This window comes from Lynx canadensis, chromosome A3 (genome assembly GCF_007474595.2).
Source record: "Lynx canadensis isolate LIC74 chromosome A3, mLynCan4.pri.v2, whole genome shotgun sequence".
NCBI lineage: Eukaryota > Metazoa > Chordata > Mammalia > Carnivora > Felidae > Lynx > Lynx canadensis.
The window spans coordinates 132,759,186-132,785,068 of record NC_044305.1 but is presented as its reverse complement, the minus strand read 5'-3'; the positions used below and the strand labels follow the sequence as shown (position 1 = coordinate 132,785,068).

Sequence of the window (25,883 nt, the reverse complement as noted above, 5' to 3'; positions counted from 1 at the left end):
TTATTCAGTGAATTTTACTGTTAAGTTAAAAACCTCACCTTGCTCCATATGCCTTCACTGGGTGATCTCATCTTCTCTCAAGGCTTTAATTACCATCTATATGATGATGCCACCGCCCAAATTTATATCTGCAGCCCAGACTTGTCTAGCGAGGGTCAGACCCGTCTGTTCATACATACAGTTGCCTGTTGGACACTACTGGGGTGTCTTTACGGTATCTCAAAATCAGCATGGCGGAAAGAGTTTCGTCTTTCATTCAGCTCTCTCTCCGTGTTTTCTTCCTTCGTAAATACCATGCACTCCGTTTCTTCCTATCCAGAAACCTCAGAATCCTTGACTCTTTCCTTTCTCCACGTCTGCAGTCAGTCATTACATCCTGTCAGTCATACTTGAAACCACATTTCTCCCCATCCCCTCTGGAATCCACCTGGATTACTTAGCAACCTCCCAAGGGGGTCCCGTGTCTACAGTCTCTCTATTTTCCTTTCGATAACCCAGAAACAACAATCAAATCACGTCGCTAGAGTTGGGTGAAGGGGCTGTCCAACTACCCCCTTGGGTAAAGGAGCTGTCCAACTACCCAGTTGGATAAAGGGGCTGTCCAGCTACCCAGTTGAGTAAAGGGGCCGTCCGGCTACCCAGGGCAATCTATAAGGGAGTAACAAGACTGCTAGAGATCTCACAAGATGTAGAAAATAGTACTCACCGGTAATTCTTCTTAGGGAGAATATTATATGTGTTTGGAAGGATGGGGGCAAGATCCTACACATTTGTCTCTCTCCCTCTCCCTCCTTCATTCTCCCTCCTCCCTCCCCTCCCTTAAAGGAGATTTCTGAAGTACCTTCAAGGAGATTGGATCTAGTTGGCTGGAGGGCTTTTATTTTGCTCTGTGGGACATACAAATTTGGGAACCGAGCCTAATTACCTGGGGCAACAGGAAAGGAGATAGCTGCCACTGATCCTCTTTCTCTATTTTTCTCAGAGAAGGAGCTCCAAGTCACAGGTTCTCAAAGTGTGGTCCCTTGACCGGCAGCAACAGCATCACCTGAGAACTTGTTAGGGATGCAAATTCTAACCAAATTCTAACCCATTCTAACCTTCTGGATCAGAAACTCTGGGGGTAGGGCCTGGTAGCCTCTGTTTTAATAAGCCATCCTGGGGAGTCTCATGGGTGCTAAAGCTGGAGAACTACTGCCAAACTTGGAAAAGTATTTAAAGAACATTGATTTGAAGGAAATACATTACTAGCCTGGCCCCAGTACCCATATTTCTGATACTCGTCCTACGTGTCACTGCTTGGTTTAATCCTTTAGCAGCATCCGTAGTCCTTAGAATAAATTCATAAATCTTAAGGCAGCCTTTAAAGAAGCCTGCCTACTCCCCCAGCGGTAACAATAGTAATAAATAAAAATAGCCAACATGCATTCATTCCACAAATATTTCTTGAATGCCTACTCGACGTAGGGGTTATTCTAGAGTCTAGACCCTTGAATTACAGTTGTGAGCCATACAGAACAAGTCCCTGCTCTCGTGAAGCTCGAGACCAGAGGAGGAAATAGATGAGCATTGAAATAAATGAAAAATGACGAGTGAAGTGCTGTGTGGAAGATTGCAGTCAGATGATGGCTACTGTAGACTGGCCGTGAGGGAAGGCCTCACTGAGAAGCGCTCTGAATGGGAGTAGAGCAGCAGTGAGTATCAGAAATACTAGAACTCCAGGTCGAGGGAGGTCGTCGGTGCCAGGGCCCAAAGCAAGAGCACGGTCTGTGTGATTAAGGAGCAGAGGAGGCCCGTGTGACGGGAGTAAGAATTTGAAGGAGTCGTAGGAGGGTGAAGACAGGGAGATAATAAGCAGGGACCAGATCTTTGTAAGCCAGGGTAGGAGTTTGGGATTTCTTTTTAATTGAGGTATTATTCACATACAATAACGTTCACCCTTTTAAATGTGCAATTCAGGGGTTTTGAGTATATTTACAAGGTTGTGCAACCATCACCTCTATTTCCGGAGGATAATCGTCACTCTAGAAGGAAACCCCACACTCATTAGGAATTTGGCTTTTAAGTGTGATAGCAAGCACCTGGAAGATTTTAGCAGGGGAGACGTTTTCTGACCGTTCGGGCAGCTCTGAGGAAAATGGATTCTAGGTAGGCAGAGGTGGAAGCAGAGGGACTGGGAGATCTTTTGCTGTATTTCAAGCAAGAGACAGTGGTTTGGATTAGGGTGGTGGCAACAGAAATGGAACACGGTGCATGGGCTCCGGATGTTTTGCAGGTGGACCCGGCTTAACGCCGATGCATTACTTCTTAAATAATCTGTGATGGAGAACCAATTTGTTAAACTTCCAACCTGTCACAGATTAAAACTTTTGGAAAATACCACCTCCCAACTATAAATAGAGACTCTGTTTTCAGCGAACGTGGTCAGGAGGGGCATATGGGAGGCTTTGGGTCTCTGGCAATTCCTCCGTCAGCTTCCTGGATTGATTCAGACTCTTTTTTTGGAAAAGTTCTATATTTTTCTGAAAGAAAAAAAATTAAAAACCCACAAAACTTGGAAAGAGGTCATGAGCAGCACTCTTAGAAATGGTGAAGATTGTTAAAACCCCAGATGGCCAAAACCTGCTCTGTGTGGATGTCTCGGTTTCCCCTGGTCAGGTTTATATTCCTTCCTGTGCTCCTACAGCACTGAGCGTGTGCCTCTGTAGGACACTGCGGCACTGTCCGTACTGGCTCATCCACAGCCATCTGTCTGTCCTGCTAGGACCATGGTGGGGGCTCTTCAGGTCTTATTCCCTCTGAACTAACCCTCACCCGGGGCTGTCGTAAATGTATTATCACATAGCGGGGATGACTACATAAATTAAGAATATATTCACATCATGGAATACTACATAGTTATAAAAATGATAAGCATGTAATATGCCCTGTATATAAAAAACCAAGAATGTAGTTCCAAAATAATTGAATACCGATCACTATGCACAAACACTTTTTGTAAATGAAAGAAATGAAGGAACACTAGGTGAGGGTGGTTTTCCCTATAGAGCTGCTCCAAAGAAGCCTGCTTTATCATTAAACTCCACAAAACACCATTTTTTAAAATGTTTATTTATTTTTGAGAGAGAGAGAGAGAGAAAGAAAGAGAACACGAGTGGGGGAGGGGCAGAGAGAGGGGGAGACATTGAATCCGAAGCAGGCTCCGAGCTGTCAGCACAGAGCCCGACGTGGGGCTCGAACCCATGAACCGTGGGATCATGACCTGAGCCAAAGTCAGACGCTCAACCAACTGAGCCACCCGGGCACCCCCACAAAGCACCGTTTTTACATACTACTTAATTCTCAACTTTCAGTAGACTAAAAAGTTAAATCACATTTTTAATCTGAAACTAAAGTTGAATCAATATTCTTTAACACATAAAAGGCTAAAGATGTCAGGTTAGCTCTAGCAACAGCAGACTTTGACCCAAAACATTTGTATACTAATTTATTCCTGTCTTTATCTTATTTTCCTTAACCATTTTCCTATTTTAAAAGTCTAACAGGTGCATACGTATATATGGCCCAGGTTGCAAGAACCCAGGCCTCACTCTGCGCTCGTCCCTGCTTTAGTTTTCTCCTTACCATCTTTTCCTACTTGACAGACTGTAGATCCCATTTGTTTGTTTTGTTTGTCCTCTCTTTTCACGGGACATAAAACTCCTCGGGAACAAGCGTATTTTCCTGTTTTGTTCATTGCTATGTGCCCACAGCCTCGAATAGTGCTGGGTTTTAGTTCTCGATAAATTTCTGTTGAATTAATGAATGAATTGTAAATAAATATGTGTGTGTATTTATATACATATATAGGTGCGATTTTCTTCAACTCAATAATTTACTCAAGATATTTGATCAGCTACCGGGTACTGGACATTGGGGTGGAGTGATAAGCAAATGGGCAAGGTCCCTTCCCTTAATTATTTCCAGTGGCAGGTCCTGGTGACAGGAGGGTAGACAAGGGAGCTGTTCTAATGAGGAAAATGGGTCCAGGAAGGTCTCCCTGAGGAAGTGATTTAAAAGAGCAGATGCTGGGGCGCCCGGGTGGCTCAGTCGGTTGAATGTCCGACTTCAGCTCAGGTCATGATCTCACAGCTCATGAGTTCGAGCCCCGTGTTGCGCGCCGTGCCGACAGTTCAGAGCCTGGAGCCTGCTTCCGATTCTGGGTCTCCCTCCCTCTCTCTCTGCCTTCTCCCGTTCATGCTGTCTCCCTCTGTCTCTCAAAAATAAACAAACATTAAAAAAAAAAAACGTAAAAGAGCAGATGCTAATCCTGTGAGGGGAGCGAGGGGTAGAAGGATGCCGTGTCTGCAAGCCTGGTGGTGAGTTGACAAGTAGGACACATACTTCTTAGAAAGACTTAATCTATTTAGAAGCTTAAGATATCATTAGAGAATTGGCTAAATGCTTTCTCCACACGTGGGCACAGAGAATCGTTGACATTTTCAGATTGATCATCTTGTGACAGAAACGACGTTCTCAACTGAGTCTTACCTTGTCTTTGAAATACGATGTTTTCGGCCCTTTTGTCTACTTTGCGAAATCAGTACATACTCCTTACTGAAGCTTTCTTTTCCAAAATACAGATTTGTTGAAGAGGGACATATTCCTTACATAAATGCTTTTCAGCATTTTCCAGAAGAGATGAAATTATATGGGCGTGACAAAGGAATCTTTGCTATAGAGGCAAGTTATTTTCTTTTTTTTACTTGATGGTCACTAATAAGACACAAAAACAGTATGGTGATTTGTATTCCTTTCCTGCCTTATTCTTTGGTGTCGGGAGTTTTTTAAAAACTGGCATCTAGTTTTTGTTCTGCCCGTTTGTCATAATTTATTTTCCTCGAGCGGTTTCTTCTAATCCTTTAGGGTATCCTGAAAAGACAGCTATAGTGTGAGGTGTGCGTACTGCCAATAGGTATATTGTTAAGACTGAACTTTAGAAGTGTTATGTAGAGACCTTTAGGTAATCTCAAGTTAAAAAAATGTTTTTTGTTATTTGCATACTATGTTGCTTTTGAGAAAAAGAGAAGAAAGTTATTATCTTGTTTCTTTTTTTTTAATTTTTTTTTTCAACGTTTATTTATTTTTGGGACAGAGAGAGACAGAGCATGAACGGGGAGGGGCAGAGAGAGAGGGAGACACAGAATCGGAAACAGGCTCCAGGCTCTGAGCCATCAGCCCAGAGCCCGACGCGGGGCTCGAACTCACGGACCGCGAGATCGTGACCTGGCTGAAGTCGGACGCTCAACCGACTGCGCCACCCAGGCGCCCCTGTTATCTTGTTTCAAGAGGTGCAATTTTCAGTCCTTTGCTTGTTAGTCTTTTTCTAGATCCGTCTTCAGATGTCTCCCGTGGAAGGGCTTCTGTCCCTTTAATTAGGAGTCTTTATCACTGTTTATAGTGCTCAGATTATCTTCTCTTTGTTCTTCATCAGAAGGTTTGCAGGATCCTAACTATAACTATTATCGTCTGTTTACCCACTTAAGGAATTATTGCTATAGCCTTCCCAACCTTCACCACCTTACATCGTCTGTGGTTTCATTCAAGAGACATTTGTGATCCTTACTAAACCCCTGCATAAGTCTGGTTCACTGTCATCCCAATTTTACATCTCAGCAAACAGCTCGGGGAGACAGAACGAATGCCAAGGCCATACAGTCGGCAGTCTCCGGCTTGGAGCTACCGAACTTGCAGCCTCTTCCTCACTGTGTCATCTTGGGCTCTGTTCGCCTGCCGCTCTGCCCTCCTTTTTACACTGGTTCTTCGAAACACTGAAGTAGGTGCTATGAAAACACAATTATGTAAAGTACTGATTTTTTTTTTTTTTAATTTTTTTTTTCAACGTTTATTTATTTTTGGGACAGAGAGAGACAGAGCATGAATGGGGGAGGGGCAGAGAGAGAGGGAGACACAGAATCAGAAACAGGCTCCAGGCTCTGAGCCATCAGCCCAGAGCCTGATGCGGGGCTCGAACTCCCGGACCGGGAGATCGTGACCTGGCTGAAGTCGGACGCTTAACCGACTGCGCCACCCAGGCGCCCCTGTAAAGTACTGATTTTGAAGCATTGAGCCAGAAGTGAATGGATGATTGGAAATGCAGATAAACAAGCTTGCACAAGACCGTAACATTTTACATCTGCATTGAATTTAGAATATTGGTCACTACGAGTGATCTGCAGGGAACATTAGAGTTTTAAACCAGAAATGGCTCCACTTTCAGCACCAGTTGTGCAGGAGCAGGTCCTGTGGATTTAAAGAGAGGAAGCAAGTTCGCAGGCGGGTTCCCCGTGCTGCCTCTGTGTCGTCACCGTTTATTCCATCTCCAGGAGAGAGGAGACGAGTCCCTCGTGCACTTGGACTTGCGGTGGTGTGCGTCCACGGGCAGCACAAGGAAGGAGGGTATGGTTGCAGCCAGCACTGAACCTGGAAGAGACAAAGAAGAAATAATAATAGCGGTAGCACTTATTATGTACCAGGCCCCGTTTTACATATTTTATGAACTCCTTGATTATTCAGGCCCATCCTGTGAAGTACATATTATTACTACCCTGATTTTACAGATGAGGAAACTGAGGCACAGAGCTATTAGGCAACTTGCCTGGCACTCTCACTCTGACCATAGTCCAGCATGGCCAAGGTAGCCTTAGTTTGGAGCGAGACAAATGTGGGACCCCGCCACGCAGGGAGCATTGGATGAGACGCGGGGACAGGAAGTGGAAGTAGGTCATTGAGGCAGCGAAGAAGCTCTGGACTGGTTACCAAAACCGAGAGGTGGCCCTGTGGTGGAGATGGCACCCGAAACCGGAAGGCAGGGGAGAGGGGGTCTGACGGGAGGATGATCTGGGCTGGAAGTGCCCGTGTGGGTCATGTGTCCTGGCACGAAGCACAGGCTGGCCGGCCAGAGTGGCCTTCCTGGGAGATAGGTCTTTATGAAAAGGCAGGTTAGTCTGTTTCTCCGATTGGGCGGGGTTGTGATCACGTATTTTTATTTTTAATTTAAAAAAATTTTAAATTTGAGTACAGTTGACATACGGTGTGACATTAGTGTCAGGTATACAGCGTGGTGATTTGGCACGTCTGTCCATTTCGCGGTGCTCACCGCAAGCATAGCCGCCGTCTGTCACCATACAGCACTATTACATTTTTCTTTAACGTTTATTTTTGAGAGAGACAGAGACAGAGCTTGAGCGGGGGAGGGGCAGAGAGAGAGGGAGACACAGAACCCGAAGCAGACTCCAGGCTCCGAGCTGTCAGCACAGAGCCCGACGCGGGGCTCGAACCCACGGACCGTGAGGCCATGACCTGAGCCGAAGTCAGAGGCCCAACTGACTGAGCCATCCGGGCGCCCCGTTACAGCACTATTACAATATCACTGGCTGTAGTCCCTATGCTGTACGTTTCTTCCTGTGACTTATTCATTCCGTGACTGGAGGGTTGTGGTAATTTATTTAGAGGACTGGGGACAAGAGGACACATCCTGTTTTTCCAGTCCACACTCCGGACCCCAGCTAATTTGCCAGAGGTGTGGTGGAGGAACTGAACTTGAGTAAAATCAAGGAGATATTTACAAAGTAGAAGATGTTCCTACCACCTTAGGAGCCCTGTTTGTCTCAAGTTTTTAGTTTCAGAACTAGCCTGCACTCAAGGTTGATGGGTTTTTCATCTTTTGTTGTTGTTGTTGTTGTTAACGTTTATTTATTTTTGAGAGAGAGAGAACACAAGCAGGAAGCAGGGGAGGGGCAGAGAGGGAGGGAGACAGAATCCGAGCTGTCAGCACAGAGCCCGGCGTGGGACTCGAACCCACAAACCTCAGGTCATGATCTCACAGTTCGTGGGTTTGAGCCCCGTGTCAGGCTCTGAGCTGTCAGAGCCTGCTTTGGATTCTGTGTCTCTGTGCCCCTCCCCTGCTTGTTCTCTCTGTCTCTCACTCAAAAGTAAATAAATAAACCTCAAAAAAATAATTGATTTGAAAATCTGTGTAATTCATTAATTAGTAATTTCAAATTTAACTGCTAAAAAATTGTTCATGGTTAGTTTTCTGAGCCTTGTTCAAGTGTTCCACTGAAAGGAAAAGACATTTAGCTTGGTAATTCTCAGTCTGTGTCTTTATATTTGTGTGGTTTTTCTAGAGGGACCAATGGAACTCAGCATTTTTGCATTAATCACCTCAGTGTAGTCTTGGGTAATAAAAAATTCTCTTTCTCTTTCCCTCCCTTCTTTCCACCTACCCCCCGCTTCTCCCCTCTTTCCGTCTCCTCTCCCTTTCTGTCTTGTCTTCCTTAATCTTCAGTATGTTCTGTGTCTTACATCCTAACTGACTGGGCTTTAACCTGATTTCTCAGAACCATTCACCACTCAAGTTATGTCGATAATTTTGCTTGGTTGAGGTTATTTGTACTTTTTGCTAGTGCCTAAAATTATTTACTTGTATTTAACTCCCTAACCACATCGTAAGCTTCTTAGAAATGGACACTGGGATCTTTTATATGGATCATGAAATATTAAAACTGGAGGAAAATTTATAGATCACTTAGTCCACTTTTCTTAGTTTTTCAATAAGGAAACAGGCCTAAGAAAAGATGTGATTTGGGAATAAGTAAACACCTACTTCATTAGGGTTTTCGTGAGGATCATTTGACATGGTCTATTCAAAGTGCAGGTGAGGGGCGCCTGGGTGGCGCAGTCGGTTAAGCGTCCGACTTCAGCCAGGTCACGATCTCGCGGTCTGGGAGTTCGAGCCCCGCGTCAGGCTCTGGGCTGATGGCTCAGAGCCTGGAGCCTGTTTCCGATTCTGTGTCTCCCTCTCTCTCTGCCCCTCCCCCGTTCATGCTCGGTCTCTCTCTGTCCCAAAAATAAATAAAAACGTTGAAAAAAAAATTTAAAAAAAAAACAAAGTGCAGATGAATCACAGACGTTGAAATGGACACACCTTCTAGGTCTCAGGATGGAAAAGCTTTTCCTCTGAGGAGAAGATGAAGAGTTATCCTCACGCTACTGGGATGGAAAAAATGTATCATTTTTGGAAATTAAAATTTTCATCTTAAAACTCTGTTAAAAATAAATAAAACAAAACCCACTTTGAATATGCACATGTCTACGTTTTCTGAAAGGAGGCGCCAGGAAGCTCACGGATATGATTCTTGCTTTTCCGCATAGTGTTTTCTAATTTCGGTTACCGTAAATGCAGCTTCTGGCAGAGGATGTTGCTCCCTGGGCTGAGTTTATATGCTTGGGACTGGTGGCTAACCAGCAATTTCCTTTCGAATTTAGAAATTCGGTTTCACTTTATACTCACAGAGACACTCGAACTTCACTCCATAAAAAATAATTATTTTGAAAAATATATACCTTGTCCTTTCGGATAGTGATAGATCCCCTTATTGCCAAATGTGTAAATGACTGCAAGAGTGACAGGGCCCACAATCAAGAAACTGCTGTTGTCGTAGCCAGTGTGGCTTACGTTTCCCAGAAGACCGGCTTAAGCCTTTAGCTAAGAGTGGCTTTGCCCTCATAGGCAGTGTGGGAAGGATGGCCTGCAACTGTTAGAGCCACGTTTATATCCGCTGGTGATTCGGGTTTTCAGCCTGAAATATTATGTTCTCACTATTGTATCAAATCTAGGCTGTTCTCTGCACCCCCTAAGTTTTTAGAATTTGAGACTTAATAAATATTTTGTAAATTAAGAAGCAAAATGAGGGGCTCCTGGGTGGCTCACTCGGTTAAGGGTCTAACTTAAGGCTCAGGTCGTGATCTCACGGTTCGTGGGTTCGAGCCCCGTGTCCGACTCTGTGCTGACAGCTCAGAGCCCGGAGCCTGCTTCAGATTCTGTGTCTCCCTCTCTCTCTTCCCCATCCCCCACTCGCATTCTCTCTCTCTCTCTCAAAAAAATAAACATTAAAACAATTTTTTTAAAAGAAGCAAAATGAGTTAATGTTTACTTGCACGTTTTACTTTTACTCTGAGACTAATTTTTACTCATCCTATCAGTTACCATGAGAGGCGTATTTAAATCTAAAACCATGATGACCACCTTTTCTTTCACGTTCTATCAGTTTTTGCTTCAAGTATTTTGGAGCTCAGGTACTAGGTGCATAACAACTAGGATATTTTGCCTTGATGAATTGACTCTTCACTATGTAACGTCCTTTCTCCCACCCCTCCCACCCCTGATAATAATTGCTCTCATATCTACCTTGTTCAGTGTTAATATAGCCAGTTCAATTTTTTAAAAAAATTATTTGCCTAATATATCTTAAACAAATTTTTTAACCTCTCTACATCTTTATTTTTAAAGTGGCTTCTGGGGCACCTGGGTGGCTCAGTCAGTTAAGCACCCGACTTCGGCTCAGGTCACGATCTTGCGTGGTTTGTGGGTTTGAGCCCTGTGTCAGTCTCTGCGCTGACAGCTTGGAGCCTGGAGCCTGCTTTGGATTCTGTCTCTCCCTGTCTCTACCCCTGCCCTGTTCACGCTCTGTCTCTCTCTCTCTCTCTCTCTCTCTCAGAAATAAATATTAAAAACAAACAAACAAACAAACAAATAAAGTGGCTTCCTGGGGAGTGCCTGGATGGGTCACTTGGTTGGGCATGCAGCTCTTTATCCAGGCTCAGGTCATGATCACACAGTTGTGGGATTGAGCCCTACATCTGGCTCTGTGCTGAGCTCGGGGCCTGGTTAGGAGTCTCTCCCTCCCTCTTCCGCTGCCCCTCCCCTGCTTGTGCGCGCGCGCTCTCTCTCTCTCTCTCTCTCTCTCTCTCTCTCTCTCTCCCATGCACGCTCATGCCTGCTGGTGCTTTAAAAAAAAAAAAAATTAAAGTGGCTTCCCGGTAGACAGTATGTGGTGGTCGTGATTTTTTTTTATGTAGTCTCATATTCTCTGCCTTATAATTACATGTTTTTAAAATAATTCTACGTTTAGACCGTTGACATTTAATGTAATTATAAATATGATTGGGTTTACGTCTACCACCTTGCTGTTATTTGTCCCGGCTAGTTTTTATTTTTTTCCTTGTTCTCTTGCCTTCTTTGAATTGACTTTTTTTTTTTTTATGATTCTATTCTCCACCATCAGTGTATTAACTGTAGCTCTGTGGGCTTTGTATGTGTGAGATTGTTCCAGAGCTCCTAATATTCATCTTCAGCTTCTCACAGTCCACCTCATGTGTTGTACTTCCCTGCTCCCATTCTCTGGTGTCCAGTGTACTTTTTTATTTTAAGTTTATTTATTTATGTCGAGAGAGAGCGAGCGCTGGAGGGGCAGAGAGAGAGAGAGGGAGAGAGAGGACCCCAAGCAGGCTCTGCACTGTCAGCACAGAGCCCGATGCAGGGCTCGATCCCATGAACCGTGACCTGAGCCAAAACCAAGAGTTGGTTGCTTAACCAGCTGAGACCCCCCGGGCGCCCCCGTGTTTTCATTTCCTGTGCGTGTATGCCCAGAAATGGAATTGACGGATCGTATGGTAGTTATAGTTTTAGTTTTTCGAGGAACCTCCATACTATTTTTCTTAGTGGCTGCACCAAATTACATTCCCACCAACAGTGCACAAGTGTCCCCTTTTCTTCCACAATCTCGCCAACATTTGTTACCTTGTCTTTTTGATAGTAACCACTCTAACAGGTGTGAGGTGACATCTCCTTGTGGTTTTAGTTTGTATTTCCCTGATGATTAGTGATGTTGAGCACCTGTTCATGTACCTGGTGTTCACTGGTATATCTTCTTTGGAAAAATGTCTGTTCAGTTCCTCTGCTCCTTTTTTAATCAGATTTTTTTGTTTATGCTATGAAGGTATGTGAGTTCTTTATATTTTTTTTGGATATTAACCCCTCATCAGATACAAGATTTGCAAATATTTTTTCCCCATTCCATAGCTTGCCTTTTCACTTTGTTGGTGATTCCCTTTGTTGTGTAGAAGCTTCTTAGTTTAATGTAGTCCTACTTGTTTATTTTTGCACCTTTTTTTTTTTGGAGGGGTGTTGTCAACCCCAAAAAGTCATTGCCAAGATTGAAGTCAAAGAGCTTACCCCTTATGTTTTCTTCTAGGAGTTTCATGATTTCAGGTCTTAAATTTAAGTCTTTCATCCATTTTGAGTTGAGTTTTGTGTATGATGTTAAATAGTGGTCCAGTTTCCTTCTTGTGCATGTGGCTTTCCAATTTTCCCAGCACCATTTATTGAAGACACTGTCCTTTCCCCATAGATATTCTTGGCTCCTTGGTTGTAAATTAATTGACCATATATGCACGGGTTTATTTCTGGGCCCTCTATTCTGTTCCTTTGATCTGTGTGTCTGTCTTTATGCTAATACCATACTGTTTTGATTACTATGGTTTTGTTACATAGTTTGAAATCAGAACGTGTGATGCCTTCAGCTTTGTTCTTATTTCTAAAGATTGTTTTTGCCTATTTGGGATCTTGTGTGGTTCCATACAAATTTTAGGATTGTTTTTTTTTCTATTTCAGTGAAAAATGACATTGGAATTTTGATACGAATTGCATTAAATCTGTAGATTGCTTTGGGTATATGGACATTTTGACAGTAGTAATCCTTCTACCCCAGTTGCACAGCATATCTTTCCATTTACTTGTGTCTTCACTTTCTTTCATCAGTGTCTTATAGTTTTCAGTGTACAGAACTCGTTTCTTTCTGATAGTTTTCTGTTAGTGTATAGAAACACAACTGTTTTTCATATATTGATTTTGTATCCTGCAATTTACTGAATTTCTTTACTCGTTCTAATAGTTTTTTGGTGGAAGCTTTAGGGTTTTCTATATATAGTACCATGTCATCTGCAAATAGAGATGGCTTTACTTCTTCCTTTCTGATCTGATGCAATTTCTTTCTTTTTCCTGCCTAATTGTTTTAGCCAGGACTTCTACTATAATGTGAAATAAAAGTGGTGAGAGCGGGCATCCTTGTCTTGTTCCTGATCTTAGAGGAAAAGGTTTTAGCTTTTCATCATTGAGTATGCTGTTAGCTGTGGGTTTGTCACATATAGGCCTGCCTGATTTCTGATTCTTGTCTTTTCTATTCTTTATGTAATGTGTCTTTTTTCCTCTAGCTGCTTTTTAAGATTTTCTTTTTATCACTTTTTTTCATCAGTTGGATTACGATGTGCCTTGGCATGGTTTTCTTTATGTTTCTTATGCTTGAGGTTCATTGACCTTAGATCTGTGGGTGTATAGTTTGCATCAAATTTGGAAATTTTTCCGTCATTATTTCTTTACGTATTTTTTTCTGCCCTCCCCTTGATTTTTTTTTTTTTTGGATGCCAATTCCATGTTAGACCACTTAATATTGTCCACAGCTCACTAAGGCTTCTGGCTCTTGGTCTATTTGTTTGTTCGGTTTTTATATCTTCTTTCCCAGTGTGTTTGTTTTGGATATGGTCATGTCTTCAAATTCCCTGATCTTTACTTCTTGAATGTCTAATCTGCTGTTAAACCCAATGAATGTGGCTCTGATTTCAGAACCTTCTTATTTTCATTTCTAGAAATTTCACTTTAGTTTTATTTTTTCCATTTCCCTTGTTATGCTTGTTTTCTTTTACGTCCTTGAGTATATTGCCAGTATTTATAATAGATATTTTAAGGTTCTTGTCTACTTATTCTGTTGTCTCTGTTATTGCTGGGTCTGTTTCTATTGATTGGTTTGTCTCTTCATTATGTGTCATATTTTCCTTCTTTTCATGCCTGGTAACTTTTGACTGGATGCAGACATTGTGAATTTTATGTTGTTGAATACTGGATCTTTGTTTTGGTGTATAATTAGGTAATTTAGAGATCAGTTTGATCCTTTAGAAGCTTGTTTTTAAGCTTTTTCATTGCTGGTCTAAGGCCTTTATTCTGGGACTAACCTAACCCTGCTACTGTGGTATACTCCCTCAGAAAGTTCTATCCAGTACCCCCAGTATTATGAAGTCTTTCTACTGCAGCTGGTGTCTTGTATGAGCTCTGGGAATTATTTGGATTCATTGGGAAAAAATCCAGTGATTTCTCCCCCACACCCCCCCCCATTCCCGCCCCACCAGCCTTGGGTTTTTCCTCACACATGCATGAATCAGCACTCGGCCAAAGACTTGAGAGGACCTCTTTGCAGATCTCCAGAGTTCTCTCTGTGTGTGGTTTTATCCTCGCTGGTACTCTGCCTGCAAATTATAGCCACCTCGGCTCTCGGGAGCACCAGTCTCTGTCTCCTCAACTCAGCAAGACCACAGGGCTCTGTCTCACTCCCCACTCCCTGCACCGCAGCTTGGAGACCGTCTCCAGGCAGTGAACTGGGCCTTTCACTTCTCTTCTTTCAGGGATTATAGTCCTATGCTTCCTGTGTCCATTGTCTGAAACTGTTATTTCATGGATTTTTCTACTTCCGTGTTTATGGTGGAAAGTCAATTCCCATTGTATTTAATCCTTGGTGAGTGGAAATGGAAGTATGCCAGATACTAATTTGTAGACATTTACAAGTAGACTCAGTAGTCAAATGTGTTTTATATGAGCATTACCTAAAAAAATTCTTACTTGAATGCCTAAAGTATCTCACTGCTCATTCATTCTTGGATTTTTAAACAAAATTATAATTTCTATTCATGAATGTTATGACTAGTATGATCTTTGTTTAAAAATTTTTACCCAGCTGGACTGTGTTATTGGAAGGTCATGGTTATAGGCTTTTGTTTACACAAAATACTTGCCCTAGAAATAATCTCTTTTGTTGACTGTTTTTAAGTTACTCTTGAGTGAGGGGACGGGGTAAGATAGGGGAGTAATTTCTTAGAGATTTTGGTGGAAAGTGTAAACATAAAAATAATATGAGATTATGTCTTGGTAGCAATAACCATGGTACTTTGCCTTTTTTGCTCCTATTGAGAACATTTTTTTGGAAAACTTTTTATTTTGGAAGAATTTTAGATTTACAGAAAAGTTGCAAAAATAAAAATAGTACAAAGAACACCCATGTATCCTCAACTGCTGTTAACATTTTATCCCACTTGTTTTATCATTTGTGCTGTTCTCACTGTCTGTCTAGCTACCTACCTATGCAATTTTATATCTGAATCATTGAGGGTAAGTTATATCTATCATGGCCCATTAGCCCTAAATATTTTAGTGTATATTTTCTAAGAAGAGAGATATTCTTTTACATAACTACAATTTAGTTAACTCTTCATTTTTCTAAGAACTGAACCAGACAATATGTCACGGTTTATTTGTTTTTATTTTTTATTTGTTTTTAATTTTTTTAATGTTTATTTATATTAAAGAGAGAGTGTGAGCAGGGGAAGGGTAGAGAGACAGAGACAGAATGTGAAGCAAGCTGCAGGCTCCAAGCTGTCAGCACAGAGCCCGACGCGGGGCTCGAACTCGTAAGCAGTGAGATCATGACCTGAGCCGAAGTCTGATGTTTCACTGACTGAGCCACCCAGGCACCCCACTAGTTCTTTATTTAAAAAAAATTTTTTTTAATGTTTATTTATTTGTTTATTTTTGAGCAAGAGAGAGCAAGCATGAAAGGGGGAGGGGCAGAGAGTGAGGTTGAGAGAGAGAATCCCAAGCGGGCTCCGTGCTGTCAGCACAGAACCTGATGTGGGGCTCAATCCCACGGCGTGATCACGACCTGAGCCAAAATCAAGAAACGCTTAACCAACTAAGCCACCCAAGCACCCTGTACTTAGCTAGTTCTTTATTGATGGGAGTTTTGTATTTGGTGCTAAAAGGCTAAAGAAGGCAGCTAGGTAATGAAAAAAACAAAGCAAACAAAACTAGTAACAATCTAAATGTCAACAGGAAAATGGATAAAAAGTGACAGTCACACACTGGTATATTAAACAGCTACAGCCACAAGCAACATGAATGAATGTAAAAAACATTCTCTTGAGTATCAAAGGCAAGATTCAGAAAACTACACATAGTGCGATGCCATTTGCACTAAGTTAAAAAGAAGGTAAAATAAATATATTTATTTAAGTATGTTTATGTGTATGATATTATTTTTTTAAAAAGGAAGTTTGAGGGGCGCCTGGGTGGCTCAGTCAGTTAGGCGTCTGACTTCGGCTCAGGTCATGATCTCGCGGTTTGTGGGTTCGAGCCCCGCATCGGGCTCTGTGCTGACATCTCAGAGCCTGGAGCCTGCTTCGGATTCTGTGTCTCCCTCTCTCTCTGCCCCTCCCCCACTCGCTCTGTCTCTCTCTCTCTCTCTCTCAAAAATAAATAAAGCTTAAAAAAAATTTAAAAAAAAAAGCAAGTTTGTGATGAGCAACTTCAGGATACTAGTTATGCCTCTAGAGGGAGGGGAGGCAGTGGAAGGGGAGGGAAGGAATATACCGGTAGGTACAACGGTGTTGGGGATTTTCTAGTTCTTAAGTCAGGTAGTGGATTCATGGGTGTTCTTTTTATTATCAGGCTTCAAGATTACAAATGTGTTACATGTATTCTTTTGTATTTTTCAGACTTTAAAGGTTGTCCAAATAGAATTTCTCAAACAGGAATAAAAGGCAATATGGGATACATGGGTTTGTTTGTATGTGTCCTGCATCCCTGACTATTCTTTGAGCCATCTTTAATGCTTCTATTATTTTTTATCCATAAGACCTAATATAATTCCGTATACATGGTAAGGATTCAGTCTCTGTTTATTGATTAAATGATTTGAAATAGCTAAAGCCAGAATACGTTTAAATACTTTATTTTCAGGGGATTTCAAATTGATCTGTTGGGGAGTTTTTTCCACCCAAGTAGGAAACTTTCAGGTGTATTTATTACATAAAATATGAGGAGGCCATTAAATAGTGGCATTTGGTGAAAAAAAAATAAGAAAGCATTCTACTAATGTTTTAGCAATAAGTGTATGACGGACGTAACTCTGATGTATAAACAAGGACATCGAAAATGCCAGTTATGGGTGTGTCAGTATCACTCATGAAAACCAGTGCGTGAGATAAATAATCTTACCAGTTAATTCGTACTATTCACCAATATACTGAAACCAATAATGAATTACTTTGGTCAGAAAAGACATGTGTGAGGCTACACTGAGGACCCTTCTTTTTGGAAAGTCATCCTTCATATTTGCCGTGTGAAACTAGTGACTTACGTGGATTATCTGTGATTTAGTTTGATCCTCGGCCAGTACCCCCGGTACCCAGCATGCTTGGCCCAGGTCTCCCCTCGTCGCTAGTTCCCGGGAGAAGAGAAATGGTACCCAGGTTTTACACGTTGGGTGTAAGGTCAGTCTGCTGTAGAAATAATCACATAACTCTTCCAGAATCAAACTGAAATAATTTTGGGGTCCTCTGCTTTTCAGAATACTGGCTTTTTAACCTTCTTTAGTACACATATGTGAAATTTGAACATTAGCTGCTTTGCAACAATCAGGAGAATATTTGGAGAACAGACACATCTTAAGAAGGAGGACTCCAACAGGTTTTCCCCTGCTCTCATCCTGGGCCCATAACAGATTGCTATTTTCCATTTACTTGCCGAGTCCTCATTGGTTATCAGTTCATAAATTTGTATTTGTTCATGAGGCCTGTCTTTGTGCAAGTTGACGACATATTTCTAAAATAGTCTCATCCCCCAGACCAAGACCCTGTTTCACATAAAGTAATGTGTTCACCACAAACTTCCAGACTAGACTTTGAACAGAAAAAAGTCTTTTACGTTACTACATGGTAGATTTACAACCAGTTAGCAGACTAAAAATGCAAAGTGAACCGTTTTGTGAATCATATTACCCGTGGAAATCATTTTAGCCTTCCTCCTTCAACGATATGTTCCTGTGTTTGTCATTACTTCTGGCATTACTTTTATTTCTTATTAGTGTTTCTCTGTAATGGAAAGTCTTGTTTTAAGTTTGGATTAACAGGTGCATGTAGCATTAGCTTTTTCTCGGCTGAATCTTTGCTTCAAAACAACCATAATAAGTAAGGGTGAGGCACTGTACTCTTTTTTTTTTTTTTTTTAAATAGCTAAGTAGGAAGTTCACCTCTGACAGGGTATTGTAATCAGGTTTATCACCAGAGCCTGCTGTTGGGTAACAGAAACTCTAGCTTGTCCTTACCTGTCTGGAGGCATTGCTTCATGAAGGAAAATAAACTCACTGGAATATTTGTGAAATTTAATAAAATGCTTTCCCAAGCACTTTGTTTTTAGTGCATGCTAGAAGAATTTCTAATAGCTTTGTGGCCTTTTAAAAAACATATTAACCTTGCGATTTCTTATTCTTGTAATTAAGTGAATTTGTATCCCTCTGGAAGCCCTACGTAGCACAATTGCTATACCTTTGAGATGCATCTTCAGCCACATCTGGCAATACGTCGCATTCCCTCTCTCCTGTCGCCTCCTTTTTCAAGAAAAAGGGGGCAGATTTGGGATGTCTTCAGATGACTGTTTATTTAATTGACGGACAGCTTTTCTTCATTGTACGCTTTGCCTTTGCTCACAAAAGTGCATTCACTGTTCCATAGTATGTTGAAACTTTTCAATGGAAATGGCTTTTGGTTAACAAAGGAAGCATTTACCTTCGTCCTTCCACGTCTTAGCTTTCTCCAGTAAGTCTTGGCTCCTTCGGCAGCTGTACCTCCACCAGCAACGACAAAAGGTGCGATTGTTCTAGGAGATGGCGTTGGAGATAATGCCAGTGTTTTGTGTGTGGGCTGCCGGGACTGTTTCTTCTTCTGTGTTTGGTTTTGTTTTGTTTTTGTTATTCTAGACAGTTGAGCACACCTTAAAAACAAACCACCAGTCCCGAAAAGAGCTTTAAAGACCCTTAAACCTTCATCCTAGGTGACCTCTTTTTCTCCATTAAGTTGTTCCGTTGGCCTTTAAGTGGGCCCCTGTGTCCCCACAATGACAAATCTGGCAGAACTCAAACCAGGGGGAACAGAATCCAGAACCCAGAGACCGTCGATGTGGTTTGTTTTCTTTCTCCGAGCCGGAGACTTGGAGCACCTGACTCTTCCTGCCGTCACCCTCCCTGAAGAGCAAAGCTCAGAAGAGGTTAAGGTGTGCGAGTTAAGTTTTAGTGTTTCACACCGTCTCCTCTTGCTGAGTTGTGATTCCCAACTCCAGGTAGATAGGCTTTTCCTCTTATTTATTTAATAAATTTAGAGATAACCTCCTCCTCCTTTTTCTGCTTCTGCCTCTTCTGCTGGATGTTTGACTTACGTTTCTGGAGCACGGTGCTGATTCAAAGCATTGTTTACTTCTAGAAAAAGTCTCTCAGTTCTCCCGGTGGAATAAGCTAAACTGTAGTCTCTTCCAGGGACACCCTCTCGATGCAGAGCCCCAAATAATCAGATCGCCGCTTGAACTGGAGCTGGGCCTAGACATACCTGTCTCTGTTATACTGTTTATTCTGCAGAGGACTTGGGAGACAGTAGGGTGGTCCATCTTTTCTGCACTGCTTTTCCTTATTTTTCTAGATGTTAAACCCACAGACCGGTTTCTACACAGAGAGTATGTCATACCCATGTTATTCTGCTGTGCTCCTTGACAGTGTTTCTAAATCCTCTCAAGAATTAGGCATTTCGTCATCCCTCGCTAGGCTCAGCAAGAAGGGATAAGGAGGAAACTGGAAATTCGTTCTGAAGTACATCTCCAGTATTTTGAATGTTGATCAGCAACATTCTGATCTTCTCTCTGACTGAATGAGTAGAAAGAAAAGATGTAATGCGAGTTCGGCCAGACCCACTGAGTGGCACTTTGCCAAGATGATTCATCCTGCCTCCGAGCTGTCTTAACACCCTTTGTGAGACTAGGTCCCCGTTGGTTGGAGGAGGGAAAGGACCGCCCAGAGCTGTCAGACACTCCTGGAGCGGCTCCAGATGCAGGCGTTCGGGTCTTCCAGCTTCCCCCTAGCTCCGCGCACCCCCCCCCCCCCCCCCCCCGCTCTGTAGGCCACAGGTAGCTCTCGGGATTGCTTGTGCAATCTTTGTTAGAAGAAGAATCTGGCGGGTTTCAGTGCAGCCGAAGGGCTCGGGGGAGTGTAAGAAGAACAGGTGTTCTCGGTTTCCCTCACTCCCACTCCTCCCAGAGTCACTGCTGCCACACAGCGTGGACCGAGGCCGGCGGAGGCTTTCTTTTGTTCCTGACCTCCCACGATATCCTGACCGGCCCTGGGACTCGTGGGCACACTGCTCTTTTCAAGCTTGTGGGGGAACGGCATCCGAGGCACTCTTCCAGGCTGCAAGAAGGATCAGGGTGGAAAACCACTGCATTTTATTATTGGGGGGGGGGGGGGGGAGGTGCCTAAGAATATCCTGGCGAACTTGTGCAAAGTACAGATTCTTTGGGGTGCCTGGCCGGCTCAGTTGGTGGAGCGTCGTGACTCTTGATCTCGGGGTTGTAGGTTCAAGTTTCATGTTGGGTGCAGATTACTAAAAAATAAAATCTTGACAAAAGGTAATAAAATAAAGCACAAGATTCTTTGGATGTCAGAGGTCGATTCATTAAGTCTTCTGTGGGCTGAGGACAGTGGGACGGGAACAAACAGGTTTCACTGTGGTCTCGTTCTCTAAACCAGGGCCGTGGAGCCGGGCCTCCAGCCTTCCGCCTAAGGTTCTTTGCTGAGCGAGCCGCGCAGGCCCCGCCAACTGGCCTTAGTTGCAGTGGGAGCAGACGGCTGTATGGGGAGGCTAGTCCACGGCCCAGCCCTGCAGGCACTTCGTGTGTCTTTGGAGGCAAAGGGGAGCATTCTGATCCTTTTGATGGCGTCCTCTGGGACAGGAATGGCGTGCAGTGGCCACGTTCAGTTCTAACCTTCCCTCGTTTGAGACGCTGAGAAGACCGTCCCCTTCCGTATTCTACTAGAACCGTGAAGTGATCATTTTTAGCTAGAGATTCTGCTACCGTATTTTCTTTTTGCTCTGTAAATTTTGTCTTCAGGGAAAGGCAGACCCATACCTTAGTGTTACACATCTAGTAATTACAGCTTCATAAACTCACCCATGTAGGGTTCTATTGTTAAGGTATTTTGTTGTTAAGGTATTTTAAAATAAAGGTAGAAAATAGCAAGTAGTAATAGATTTTGAATGTAGATTTTATATATATAGATTTTTTTAATCTTCAACTTTCTAATTCTAATTATGACCTCTCTAATATGTTGTGGTTTTTTTTTTTTTTTTTTTTTTCCCTTTAGACAGATGTTAGTTAGGTTCCTTTTTTATACTTCTTAAAAATTGTAGGGGCATCTGGGTGGCTGAGTTGGTTAAGCATCTGACTTTTAATTTCGGCTCAGGTCATGAATTCACAGTTCGGGAGATCAAGCCCTGTGTTGGGCTCCGCATTAATAATGTGGAACCTGCTTGGGATTCTCTCTCTCTCTCTTTCTCTCTCTCTCTCTGCCCCTCCCTCACTTGTGCTCCGTCTCTTGCTCTCAAAATAAATAAATAAACGTTAAAAAATACTTCAAAATTATAAAAAAAAAATACAATTGTGGCAACAATAACTTAAAACTTACCATTTAAACCATTTTTAAGTGTGCAGTTCAGCGGAATGAAGTACACTCACCACCACCATCCCCGTCTCCGGACCTTTCTCATCTTTACAAGCTGAAACTCTGCCCCCATTAAACTGCAGCTCCCCACTGCACCCTGCCCCCCAGCCCCAATTAGGGTGGGTAGAGAGCCACTGTTCTGTACTCTGCCTCTCTGGATTTGACTCTTCTAGTACTGCACGGAAGTGAAGCAATACAGTATTTGTCTTTTTATGTTTGACTTATTTCACATGGGAGAATGTTTTTAAGGTATATCCAAGCGGTAGCGTGTGTCAGAGATGAAAATTTCTTTAAAAAAAATTTTTTTTAATGTTTCTATTTATTTTTGAGACAGAGAGACAGCGTGAGCAGGGGAGGGGCAGAGAGAGAGGGAGACACAGAATCTGAAACCGGCTCCAGGCTCTGAGCTGTCAGCACAGAGCCCGACGCGGGGCTCGAACTCATAGACCGTGAGATCGTGACCTAAGCCGAAAGCGGACACTTAACCGACTGAGCCAACCAGGTTCCCCTTAATTTTTTAACGTGTATTCATTTTTGAGAGCGTGAGTGGGGGAGGGGTAGAGAGAGAAGGAGACACAGACTCCGAAGCAGGCTCCAGGCTCTGAGCTGTCATCACAGAGCCCCACGTGGGGCTCGAACTCCCGGATGGTGAGATCATGACCAGAGCCGAAGTCGGACTCTTAACCGAGTGAGCCACCCAGGCGTCCTGCTTTTTAAGGCTAAATAATATTACATTTTGTTTGTCCATTCATCCTTGGACGTTTGAGTTGTTTTCACCTTTGGCTGTAGTGAATAATGCTACTGTGAATGTTAGCGGCGAATATCTGTTAGAGTCCCTGCTTTCAGTTCTTTTGAGACATCTACACAGAAACGCAGTTGCCGTTATCATATGGTAATTCTATGTGTAATTTTTTAGACTACTGTAATATGTTTTTGAATATTTATTTTTTTCTTATGAAAGAAATATATTCAGAATGATTAAAAGAAATGTAGAAAACAATGAAATGTATAAAGAAGGCGATAAAAATCACCCACAATCCAATTTCTCACGGATGCCATTAACATTTATATTTTAGTTGTCTTATTTAATGTGCATTAACATATTTGCAAAATTAGGATTGAAGACTACATACAAATTTCTTTCTTGCTTTTTTAAACTCAGTATTGCACTGTGAATATTTTCCTAAGTCATGGAACAGCCTATGAAAAAAGCTTTTAAAAAGCCTTTTTAATAGCTGCTTTTTTTTTTTTTTTTTTTTTTTTTTTTTTTTTTTTTTTTTTTTTATGAAGTTTATTGACAAATTGGTTTCCATACAACACCCAGTGCTCATCCCAAAAGGTGCCCTCCTCAATACCCATCACCCACCCGCCCCTCCCTCCCACCCCCCATCAACCCTCAGTTTGTTCTCAGTTTTTAACAGTCTCTTATGCTTTGGCTCTCTCCCACTCTAACGTCCTTTTTTTTTTTTTTTTTTTTTTTCCTTCCCCTCCCCCATGGGTTCCTGTTAAGTTTCTCAGGATCCACATAAGAGTGAAACCATATGGTATCTGTCTTTCTCTGTATGGCTTATTTCACTTAGCATCACACTCTCCAGTTCCATCCACGTTGCTACAAAAGGCCATATTTCATTTTTTCTCATTGCCACGTAGTATTCCATTGTGTATATAAACCACAATTTCTTTATCCATTCATCAGTTGATGGACATTTAGGCTCTTTCCATAATTTGGCTATTGTTGAGAGTGCTGCTATGAACATTGGGGTACAAGTGCCCCTATGCATCAGTACTCCTGTATCCCTTGGATAAATTCCTAGCAGTGCTATTGCTGGGTCATAGGGTAGGTCTATTTTTAATTTTCTGAGGAACCTCCACACTGCTTTCCAGAGCGGCTGCACCAATTTGCATTCCCACCAACAGTGCAAGAGGGTTCCCATTTCTCCACATCCTCTCCAGCATCTATAGTCTCCTGATTTGTTCATTTTGGCCACTCTGACTGGCGTGAGGTGATACCTGAGTATGGTTTTGATTTGTATTTCCCTGATAAGGAGCGACGCTGAACATCTTTTCATGTGCCTGTTGGCCATCTGGATGTCTTCTTTAGAGAAGTGTCTATTCATGTTTTCTGCCCATTTCTTCACTGGGTTATTTGTTTTTCGGGTGTGGAGTTTGGTGAGCTCTTTATAGATTTTAGATATTAGCCCTTTGTCCGATATGTCATTTGCAAATATCTTTTCCCATTCCGTTGGTTGCCTTTTCGTTTTGTTGGTTGTTTCCTTTGCTGTGCAGAAGCTTTTTATCTTCATAAGGTCCCAGTAATTCACTTTTGCTTTTAATTCCCTTGCCTTTGGGGATGTGTCAAGTAAGAGATTGCTACGGCTGAGGTCAGAGAGGTCTTTTCCTGCTTTCTCCTCTAAGGTTCTGATGGTTTCCTGTCTCACATTTAGGTCCTTTATCCATTTTGAGTTTATTTTTGTAAATGGTGTGAGAAAGTGGTCTAGTTTCAACCTTCTGCATGTTGCTGTCCAGTTCTCCCAGCACCATTTGTTAAAGAGGCTGTCTTTTTTCCATTGGATGTTCTTTCCTGCTTTGTCAAAGATGAGTTGGCCATATGTTTGTGGGTCTAGTTCTGGGGTTTCTATTCTATTCCATTGGTCTGTGTGTCTGTTTTTGTGCCAATACCATGCTGTCTTGATGATGACAGCTTTGTAGTAGAGGCTGAAGTCTGGGATTGTGATGCCTCCTGCTTTGGTCTTCTTCTTCAAAATTCCTTTGGCTATTCGGGGCCTTTTGTGGTTCCATATGAATTTTAGGATTGCTTGTTCTAGTTTCGAGAAGAATGCTGGTGCAATTTTGATTGGGATTGCATTGAATGTGTAGATAGCTTTGGGTAGTATTGACATTTTGACAATATTTATTTTTCCAATCCATGAGTAGGGAATGTCTTTCCATTTCTTTAAATCTTCTTCAATTGCCTTCATAAGCTTTCTATAGTTTTCAGCATACAGATCCTTTACATCTTTGGTTAGATTTATTCCTAGGTATTTTATGCTTCTTGGTGCAATTGTAAATGGGATCAGTTTCTTTATTTGTCTTTCTGTTGCTTCATTGTTAGTGTATAAGAATGCAACTGATTTCTGGACATTGATTTTGTATCCTGCAACTTTGCTGAATTCATGTATCAGTTCTAGCAGACTTTTGGTGGAGTCTATCGGATTTTCCATGTATAATATCATGTCATCTGCAAAAAGCGAAAGCTTGACTTCATCTTTGCCAATTTTGATGCCTTTGATTTCCTTTTGTTGTCTGATTGCTGATGCTAGAACTTCCAGCACTATGTTAAACAACAACGGTGAGAGTGGGCATCCCTGTCGTGTTCCTGATCTCAGGGGAAAAGCTCTCAGTTTTTCCCCGTTGAGGATGATGTTAGCTGTGGGCTTTTCATAAATGGCTTTTATGATCTTTAAGTATGTTCCTTCTATCCCGACTTTCTCAAGGGTTTTTATTAAGAAAGGGTGCTGGATTTTGTCAAAGGCCTTTTCTGCATCGATTGACAGGATCATATGGTTCTTCTCTTTTTTTTTTGTTAATGTGATGTATCACGTTGATTGATTTGCGAATGTTGAACCAGCCCTGCATCCCAGGAATGAATCCCACTTGATCATGGTGAATAATTCTTTTTATATGCTGTTGAATTCGATTTGCTAGTATCTTATTGAGAATTTTTGCATCCATATTCATCAGGGATATTGGCCTGTAGTTCTCTTTTTTTACTGGGTCTCTGTCTGGTTTAGGAATCAAAGTAATACTGGCTTCATAGAATGAGTCTGGAAGTTTTCCTTCCCTTTCTATTTCTTGGAATAGCTTGAGAAGGATAGGTATTATCTCTGCTTTAAACGTCTGGTAGAACTCCCCTGGGAAGCCATCTGGTCCTGGACTCTTATTTGTTGGGAGATTTTTGATAACCGATTCAATTTCTTCGCTGGTTATGGGTCTGTTCAAGCTTTCTATTTCCTCCTGATTGAGTTTTGGAAGAGTGTGGGTGTTTAGGAATTTGTCCATTTCTTCCAGGTTGTCCAATTTGTTGGCATATAATTTTTCATAGTATTCCCTGATAATTGTTTGTATCTCTGAGGGATTGGTTGTAATAATTCCATTTTCATTCATGATTTTATCTATTTGGGTCATCTCCCTTTTCTTTTTGAGAAGCCTGGCTAGAGGTTTGTCAATTTTGTTTATTTTTTCAAAAAACCAACTCTTGGTTTCGTTGATCTGCTCTACAGTTTTTTTAGATTCTATATTGTTTATTTCTGCTCTGATCTTTATTATTTCTCTTCTTCTGCTGGGTTTAGGCTGCCTTTGCTG

The 25,883-nt window shown here is 42.1% G+C and overlaps 1 protein-coding gene and 1 non-coding gene across 3 annotated transcripts in view; one reads left to right on the top strand and one right to left on the bottom strand.

Moving 5' to 3' along the window:
* Positions 1 to 25,883, top strand: part of TAF1B (TATA-box binding protein associated factor, RNA polymerase I subunit B) — a 74,315-nt gene that overhangs the window by 24,302 nt on the left and 24,130 nt on the right. For both annotated transcript variants that reach the window (XM_030311664.2, XM_030311663.1), the window contains exon 8: positions 4,620 to 4,719. In XM_030311664.2, coding sequence (XP_030167524.1) covers positions 4,620 to 4,719 — 100 coding nt within the window. The remainder of the gene's footprint in view (positions 1 to 4,619; positions 4,720 to 25,883) is intronic.
* Positions 3,217 to 3,301, bottom strand: TRNAQ-UUG. The gene has a single exon. It is a non-coding gene; the product is annotated as a tRNA-Gln (tRNA).